This window comes from Trichosurus vulpecula, chromosome 4, assembly GCF_011100635.1.
Source record: "Trichosurus vulpecula isolate mTriVul1 chromosome 4, mTriVul1.pri, whole genome shotgun sequence".
NCBI lineage: Eukaryota > Metazoa > Chordata > Mammalia > Diprotodontia > Phalangeridae > Trichosurus > Trichosurus vulpecula.
The window spans coordinates 233878890-233888179 of NC_050576.1; the positions used below are offsets into that span (position 1 = coordinate 233878890).

The following is a 9290-nucleotide window of genomic DNA, read 5'->3' on the forward strand; positions in this document are numbered from 1 at the left end:
ACGCAGGTCCTCCTGACTCCAGGGCCGGTGCTCCACTCACTGTGCCCCCTAGCTGCCTCCAAGGCTGTGCTTTTTGTGGAGTTTGATGGCTCATTCTCACCATGCCCCAGCCCTGACTTTCCACGGCACTCCTAGGATAGCTTATTCAGGTGCAAAGCTTGAAAATCCAGTTATTCTGTGCTATCCTTCCCTCTCTACAGTCAGAAGCGCTGGGTTCAAATCCTGCCTCTGATGGGCACTGAAGTCATGAGCTTCCTGGGTCACACGGTTTGTGTTTATCTATATAATGAGGGGATTGGGTTTAGATGGTCTCAAGTCCCTTCTGGCTCTTGATCTGTGACCTGGGAGCTTCTTCCACTCTCCTGATGGATGGTTATTGGGTTCTATGGAGCTGCCTTTAACTGGGACCAGCAGCCCGCGGGTCATCTGCCTAAAATCATCCAATCAGTCAGTCGGCAAGCATTTATTGACTTCCTACAAGTGCTGGGCACTGGGGAAACGAAGGCAAAAGGGAAGCCATATGTCTCCTCAGTGAGCTCGTGTTCCATCAGGCATCGCACATGTGCACGTGTGCACGTGTGCAAAATAGGCTCTCAGCAGCCGCGTGAGAGGTTCCCGCCAGAGCCTCGGGGCAGGGAGGCTGAGGGTACAGTTATGGGCAGCGCCCACATTTTATGCAGCCCAGATGCTGGGGGCGTGGAATGGTGTGGACAGCAGGGGATGCCCTTCCTCTGGCTTGGAAATTGTGTTTTAAAGGCGTGTGGATTTTTTTAACTGAGAGAAAACATTCTGAGTCACATGTCAGTTAATTGTTAAAAACTTTTGATGGTGAATCTATAGGTGGCCTTCAAAATACTTCCATCAGAGAGTAGAAAATAATTTCCATCAGGAGAAAAATCAGTGCTGTATGTCTGTATTTCAGCAGGAGGTTCACTGAGCTGCGCCCAGGTGACTAAACAGCCCCGTTGTCTTTTTTTGTCCAGCACATGCTTGGGGAAGTCTGGGTGCAGAAGACTTCGGAGATGAATTCGGACAATCAGTATTTCTGCCGGACTCATTTGGGACATCTTCTGAACCCTGGAGATCTGGTGCTGGGGTCGGTAGCATTTTATAGTCTTTTATACTGGTGGCGTTTCTAGACGATGGTAGCACTTGGCCTAACAGGAATTTGCTGCACATGAATTTCATTTGCATTCTTGGTCACTAATTAAAGTTATGGCTTGGGTGCTCTTCCAGGGGCCTCCAGGACTGTGAAGAGGCCTAGGCTTGGAGGCAGGGGAGTTGTGGGTATGAATCTCACCTCTGGCCCTTGTTAGATGAGAGACCATGGACAGATCACTTGACCACTGAGCCTCAGTGAGATATGAATCCTCACAGAAGAATATAAAATTCTCTTTTTGGGTTTAAAAATCAACAGAATGGAGAAAGTCTAGATAGGCACCACTTCCTGTGAAAAAAGATGTGGGAATTTTAATGGACTCAGGCAGTCCTTCCTGATGGGTGGCCAGAGAAGTTGCCCAATCCCTAGTGTGTCTGGAACAAGGGTGAGCAGAGTTCAGTTGTGCCCTGGCCTGGTCAGCGCCCTCCAGAGGCCTTGGCTGTGGCATCCACAGACACAGAGGAGCTGGAGTAAGTCCAGAGAGGGTGAAGGGCAGGGAGAGGATGTCAAAAGATGCTCTGGGGTGGGGGGCAATGCAACTAAATAAAGCAGCCCAAAAGATAAACAGTGGAGGGAGCATGTTAGCCCCCCAGAAGGTGGGGTGGTCTCTGGCTGGCCTGTCCCCAGGGGAAAGTTGGAGATTCTGAGGGAGACCTTGTCTGTCCTTGAACAAGTGGGGAGGGAGCCGTTGGCAGGGACGCTGCCGCAGGGAAGAGGGGCTGCCAGCCTTGGTGGTTGTATCTGAGCAGGCCAGGCTTCCTGGGAAAGTTTGTGAGCCTCAAGGTTGCCAGCAACAGTTGGAAATGGGAAGATTTTGTGCACTTGTAAGTGGGTTGAATAGGGCTGGTAGCTCTCTGTGTACTGGTTTCATCCCTGTATGTTTCCCTAAAACAGCCCATACTTAAACATTGTGAAATTCAGGTCTTTTGATAGTCCTTTATTGTGGCCCCATTTCCAAGTATTTTAATTTTTTAAAAATTTCAGTGTGAGGCCTCTGAATATAAAATGAGCAGGCGTGGTGAAATTTATTATTTAGAGCATATACCTCCGCCTTTTGATCAGCTGTGCTGGGGCTGGTTCTGTTGAGGAGACACTGTCCTCTCTGTAGTGGCTGGTGCCAGCCCATCCAGTCTCAAGCCCAAAGACTAGTACGTGTCTTCTGTGCCCTCAGCAGCTGTGCCTGCTTCCTGTACAGGGGTATTTGCACAAAACAGGGGGGAGAGTGATAAGAACTCCGCAGGAACTGCACTTGTCCCTTGGCCCAGGAAACCCAGAGGCCTGTGGGTCTTTTGTCTGCTGAGCCGCACAGCCTTTTTGGGGAACGGAAGGGCGAATGTCCTAGGGATGACCTTTTCATTTTCTCCTTTTCAGGTTTGACTTGGCCAACTGCAACCTGAATGATGAGTACGCCAACAAAATGAACACCAATCACATTCCCGACGTGGTGAGTAAGGTGCTGGGGTCTTCCCCCACCTGGGTCTTTTTCCTTTGTTCACCTTGGAGTGAAATGTGCTAGCTCCTTTTTAAAAGAATGGGGCTGTTTTAGATCTCTGGAGTGGGAAGTTGAGGTATCAGGAGAGCTTTTCTTTGAAAAGACATCAGTGTTCCTCCTTTTCCTGGAGAGGGTAAATACAAGTTAGAGGGTTTGGTCCCTTTTTTCATCAACCCTTTTCCATCAGACGCGTTAGGATATCTTGGTTTACTCTACCAAACTCCTCTGCCACACCACAGAGCAGAATTAGCCGGGGTGACAGAACCAGGCAGGAATGTTCTGGAAGGATGTATTTTGGACCATCTCTTCACTTGCCTCATTTTTATTCTGCATCGTGCCCAGAGCTCTGGTTAGAAACAAAAGGCATTGCTTCTTGGCAGAGGTGAAGGAGCACCATTGTAACATGAGACTTGATTGATGAGGGGTGGTTCTTGGGGGGAAGGAGGGGGAAGAGGGTTTTGGGAAATGACAGTGATGTCAGAACGAAGTGTCGCTACAGAGGCAATATTCCAACCTGAACACAAGTGGAGTGGACAATAATCTTCAAAGCATTGAGGCCTGATACCTCTTGATGAGTTTATAAAGGGAAAAATAGGAAAAGCAGTAAGTGTGAAATCGGTGTAGAGAGTCTTCCACCCGCCTGCTTGTTTAATGTTGTTAAGCAGGTATTGGCTTTCTTAGCAGAGGGTGGAAGTGAAGTCTTGGTGATCCGTCTACTTTTACCTATCTCTTTTCCTAGACACAGGAGACAGAACCACCGTGTAGGTGTGAGACTGATAGAAATACAGAGGAGATTCAGTGAGTTTCCCTCTGACTTAATATGCTGTAGAATTATGCATCCTGCTGCATTTGTGTGATAGCAGAAAACTGGACCAGCTGCCCTGGTGGGGTGCTGACTGAAGGGGCTGCCCTGTTTGTGGTCCCCGCTGCATTTCTTTGGGCTCGTGGCCTTTTGGCACTCGTTGATTTCTAAATGTAGCTTTAAGATTATTCTTTGGTGTTTTAGGTATTAATCAAAAAGAGTTATGATCGTGCCAAACGTCAGAGTCGCAGGAACTGGAAGCTCAAGGAGCTGGATAGAGACAAAGAAACCATGGATACAGATGATGAAAGGTATGGTTTGGGGTTAGATGTTCTTAATGGATGGCCTCAGAAAGCAAATTCTGAATGGTGACCTTATGATGATGTGAAGTCCTGTGACTGGGAATGTTCTTTCCAGCTCTGAAGCTCTGATTTTATGTCATCAAGCTTTACAGAGTGTAGGAAAATTTGCTTCCGGAGAACAGATGGGCTGAGGTGGTTTGCAGGAGTGTCTTGGTTCTGCTTATGACCACCCTCATGTTCTTAGGGTCACTTCTCTTGACCTTGCATCCCGTGGGCATTGTGGCTGCATCCCCTCCCCCACTTTGGGGCAGCCCTTGTCACTTCTCTGGCCTGGCACCCAGGAGAGAAGCTGCTGCTTGTTTCATATTGGAAGCATGGACAGAAGAGGAGTAGGAGGAGGTGGCTGAAAGACGGTGTGATCTTACATGAACATACAGGCCGTGGGAGGGGTCTCCCAGAAGGGGTTCTTGCCACACATGGGGAGAAAATCTTGTTAGTCCCAGATTTACTGAATTCTGAAGAGGCGAGACTTATGCTGAACTTTCTGTTCATCACATCATTCAGTTTTAATCAGTGAAACCAAATCCTGTAAGTGCAGGCTTATGAACCAGTGCAGGGATCCAGAGAGGTCAGCTAGAGGAGGAGTGAGATGAACTGCAGAGATGGGCTGATCAGGAATATAATAGAGACTTTAAAAAGATGGGTCTAAGGCATTAAATGTGTTAAACATTTTTTCTCTAGAATTGGGTTTTTGTGGTAATCCTAGAGAGTTTTAGGAAAATAAGCAGACTTGCCAGGGATCATTGCTTCGTGCAGGCCCCAGCTCAGATGACGTGTACAGGAAAATGGGATGAGAGACATAGTCAGAAGGAGGATGCCTGGGAGATCCTTCCCCTTACTCTGTAGTAGGGCCACTTATGTAGGGAGGTAACTCTGAAAGCCACATGGATTTTCTCACTACCTCCTGTCACATTTGCTGGAATTACATAATTGGGTTAAGCGCTTAACAAATAAAGTTAGGAAACGTCTGAGATGAGATGGTGGTACTCAAACCATGACCTGGGCTCCTGGTCTAGGCAGCATTTTCTAGTGAGAATGGCTGCCCGGGATTGAGCCCCTCTACCTTCAGCACTTTGTAACCTGCACGATGTTTCATGGACATGAGTTAATTTTATTAATGTTGGTGACCTTAATATTAATATTGGTGAGTTTGTTAACCATGGTAGGCCTCTGTAACTTCTTGGGTTGCTTCATCTGAAAAAGGAATCTCTTTCTTGAACATTTTTGGAGCTGATCAGGACCATTTATTATAATAAATGGAATGGGCGATTGACATAAAAAGTGCTATTATTAAAATCAATGCGTCATTACTCCCACTCATGTATGCCTTCGAGTGTAGAGGGGGACCTTGGGTTCTTGAAGCCTGTGCCTATAGCACACCAGCCCCAGCAAGCTGCAAAGGCCTAGAACACGCACCCAGTGAAGGATTCTGTCATTGGAAGATCAGCCGTGCTAAGCTGAGAAAAGATTGGCCACCAGGTGGTGGACTTTTTCTTGGACCATAGCAAGTCATGAGGATCGTCTACCGAGGCATGGAAGGTTCTGGGGCTGTATCAGCAGAGGGAGTTCCCACACCAGGGAAACCACAGATGATACTGTCTCCCTTGGGTTCAAAAAAAGCATTGTCACTGCTTGAGTAAGATGGTGGGTGAAGCTTAAACCTGGGAAAGAAGTCAGTATTTCAGTGCAGTAGATTGAATCTATTTTGTCTAGGTAACAAACACTTATTCTGCATTTGGTACCTGTGCTGGACTGCTGTAGGTGCTGGAGGAGGGTAGGTAGTTGTTGTATGTGAGATGTGTGCATTACCTTCAAGGAAATTATCTAGTGGGAGTGTTAGGAGGGAAGTACATTAGAAGATGTTAACTTCACAGGTGGGACGTAGAGTGCTAGCTGTGAGGGAGAGCTGAGTTCTAGGGGAGATGGGTAGGGGGTTGGTTCGAGGTCGGTGTCCAGAAGAAGATTGCCCCTTGATCCTGGACCTCGAGTGTTGGATTGGAGGTCAGTAGGAAAGGGCTTGGGGGTAGAGCGGTGGAGAGTGTACTGGAAATAAGGCTAGCACGAGGGCAGAAGTGGGGGTTCAAGCTGAAACTGGCAAAAGGCGGGTTGGAGCTGGCTTGAGGTGGCCCTTGAAGACCAGGACGAGAGGTTGGGAGTGATTCGGAAATGATGGAAGCCAGGGCATTCTGTGCCCAAAAGGGGAAGATAGCTGCTCAGCGCTGTCATCCAGCTATCCTTCCCTCTCCCATTTTCCTTGCTTCCGGTCCCACTTTTGGGGTGAGTCAGCTCTCAGCATAAGGCACGTGACTAGCTCCAGGTGAAGGGAGGAGAAGTGTCTAAATTTGGGTTTTAAAAGCTCTTTTCTCCCAGCTCCTGCTCAAGGATCTTTTTGTGTCTGCAAAAGCCTTAATGTTAAGTCCCACTTTCTTGAAGTACTTGGAAATAATTTGGATACATTGAGAGTTGGCTGTATTATTACTATTGATACAAGTAATGAAAAGCCTAAAAACCTGGATTGTAAAAGTAACTTTGATGGATATGCTCTCTTTAGTATGTAATAAAAAAGGAAACCTCTATGAACAATGAGTAAAAAGTAAAGATATTGGCTAACTGGCAAGAAATAATTAACTTTGCAACAAGTTCATGCTTTTGAACTCCGAGCATTTTAATCTTCAAGCTTTATGTCGTCTAATAAAGGTTGACAGTAAGAAGAATGAAAGGACTTGGATTATGAATAGTTGGGATCTAATTTATTATTTTCACTTTGAAAAATGGAAAAGTGCGATAGATTCTTAAGAAGTCCTAATTCATTTAGAAAGTAGGAGATAACCGTTCTGCCGGTTAGATGTGTTCATGTTAAAAACAGGTCAATCAAAATTAATTAGCCATTTTAAAGAAGAAGTAACTAAATATTATAATAGGAGCAATACTTCATCACTTTGAAGTATCTGGTTTCTTCTCTCTGGATACTCCCTCTACCCACACAGACTGAGCTGCTCTGCACCGTGGTGGGCTGCTCTTCTTGGGGAATGATTTATGGGGAAAAAATCTCAGTGCGGGGTCTGGTGGAAAACCTCTTTAAACCTAGTAGAGTTGATTCCCAGCCCATGGCCAGATTCCCACTCAGTCTCTCCATTTTGATCATCTCCCAGAGCTTGTGATCTGCTGGCATAACCTCGGCAAGCTCAAGGTCACCTCACTACCACCGTAGGTGGCGTTTATGTATCGCTCTAAGCTTTGGGAAGCGCTTTGCATTTATCATCTCATTTCATTGTCACCACAGGTGGGAGGTAGGTGCTGTTATCCCTGTTTTACAGATGAGGCGATAATGAGGCTTCAGCTTCGGACGTCGGTAGAGCAGTGTACCATTAAGAAATGGATCTGCCTTTTCCCTTTGACCCTCTCAGTCTTTTTCCACATATTTATTAGCAATTTGAAAGTGAAAGTAAAACATGGTCCTTTAAAAATGTTGCTTTATGTTTTATTAACTTTTACTTTCAACCTTGAAGTCTTTTCCCCCAAGGTTTCACCATTGCCTACTCCTTGTTTTCAGAATGTCTTCTGTTCTCTGTGCTTAGAATAACTGCAGCTTTGGGCCAAAGTTGGACTGTTCTATTAAGCTGTGCAAATATTCTTCTACAGGCAATACCAGGACTTTCTGGAAGATCTGGAAGAAGATGAGGCAATCAGAAAGAATGTCAATATTTATAAAGGTTAGAATTTAAGTCAATTGAAAAGTTATGTTGTCTCTTTGGAACTAAAGTGGCCTGTTTTTGGCAGTTGATTGGATTGTCACCATTTTGCTAAATTAATTTTTAAAAATTGTCTAGCATTTATTTTTTCTCCCATTTCTCCCCTGCCCCTTCCTAGGGGAAAGTCCCCCCTCTCCTCCAACAACTTTAAAGCATGTATAATCAAGCAAAACGAATTCCCATCTTGGCCATATCCTAAAAGTGTATGTCTCACTCTGCACCTGGAGTGTACCATCTGTCTCTTGAGAGGCTTCATCAGTAGTCCTCTGGAATTATGGCTGATCATTATGGCGATCAGAACTATTTAAGTCTTATACAATTGTTCATTTTTATAATGTTAGTATGACTATAAACCTTGCTGTCTCGGTTGGTTCTGCTCACTTCCCTCAGACCATCCCCTTCCTCATTTCTTACAGTACAAAAGTATTGCGTCACATTCATACGCCATCCTTTATTCATTCATTCCCTAGTTGATAGGCATTCCTTGGGTCTTTACCTTTTAAATTTAGTTACCCCAAAGTATTTCTGGTTAATTCTTGTGTTCCATTAATGTGTTTGAAGAACAGTGGAACTCCCTGAAGGCCTGGTTTGCACATTTGGTGCCATGTAAGTCCTAGCATGTTCCTCCAAACTTCAGACCCCCATTTTGGCAGTTTGAGGAGCATGCTTGGTGCTGGGGTTCTTGATTGTTGTAGATGCTGGTGGTGGCATCCCATAGGCCTCGGGTATAGAACCAGAGTTCTTCAGGTTCTTTTGCTAAGCATTGCCGTTGGGGCTGGGGTGTGAGTAGTGTAGGGGGTAGGGTGTCATGACTCCAAGGAGTCATGGCTGTCCACTCCTGAGGCAGTGGACATGGACAACATTGGGTTGTGGAGTCACAAACTCTTCCACAGTTGTTCCCTGAAGGTTATGTGTGGCTACAGTGCATTTAACAGTGCACAGAGCTGAGGCTGTAATTGTCCTCTTTTTTCTCCTCCTCTCCATTCCTTGCCTCTGCCATGTGGTTTCTCAGCCTCGACAGTCCCTGTGGAGAGTGATACAGATGATGAAGGAGCCCCTCGAATTAGCCTGGCGGAGATGCTCGAGGACCTTCACATCTCTGAAGATGCCACTGGGGGAGAAGGAGCGTCCATGATGTCCTGATGAAATGAGCCGTGTGCTGGACCTCGCTTCCTCATCTGAAAAATGAAGACTTGCACGAGGAGATCTCTGAGAGCCCTTCCTGCCCAGGAATTCTTTGTCTCTATAAAGTATTAGGCCATTTTAAAAAGGAAAAGGTTTGGAACCTGAAAAAACTGAGTAGAAATGAGGGCTTACCTGTGTGTCATAAAGGAAATAAAGCCAATGATGGATTTAAGTTTTTGGGGCAAGTTTCTGTTGGAGACGTGGCAGTCTGGTTACACTGATCACATGTAATTTTGGGGTTGGTAGAGAGATTTCTTTCCAAAGGGGGACATTTTTTTTTAAACTTTATAACTCTCTTTGGGGAAAATGGATACATTTTAGTATCTGCTCTGTTGTTTATATTTCTAAATTTTTACCTTTGAATTTATTTTTTCCCCTCCTGTGTTCTAGTCTTTTCTTTTTCTTGAGCTTGCTTGGATTGTCCTCTGGCCTACTGCCCACAGCCCCCCTCCCTCCCCAGTGGGCTTTGCTTTTTTACTTAGACCATTGGAAGAATCTTGCCACACCAGACCCTGCCCCCTTCAGCTCTTCCCAAATC

At 45.7% G+C, this 9290-nt stretch overlaps 1 protein-coding gene across 4 annotated transcripts in view; it reads left to right on the top strand.

Annotated features, from left to right (window-relative positions):
* NMD3 (NMD3 ribosome export adaptor) overlaps positions 1 to 8924 on the top strand; it is a 28772-nt gene extending 19848 nt beyond the window's left edge. For all 4 annotated transcript variants that reach the window (XM_036757434.1, XM_036757435.1, XM_036757437.1 and 1 more), the window contains 5 exons: positions 984 to 1096; positions 2531 to 2603; positions 3658 to 3764; positions 7458 to 7528; positions 8580 to 8924. In XM_036757434.1, the coding sequence (XP_036613329.1) occupies positions 984 to 1096; positions 2531 to 2603; positions 3658 to 3764; positions 7458 to 7528; positions 8580 to 8710 (495 nt within the window). In that variant the 3' untranslated portion in view covers positions 8711 to 8924. The remainder of the gene's footprint in view (positions 1 to 983; positions 1097 to 2530; positions 2604 to 3657; positions 3765 to 7457; positions 7529 to 8579) is intronic.
* The last annotated feature ends 366 nt before the right edge of the window (positions 8925 to 9290 follow it).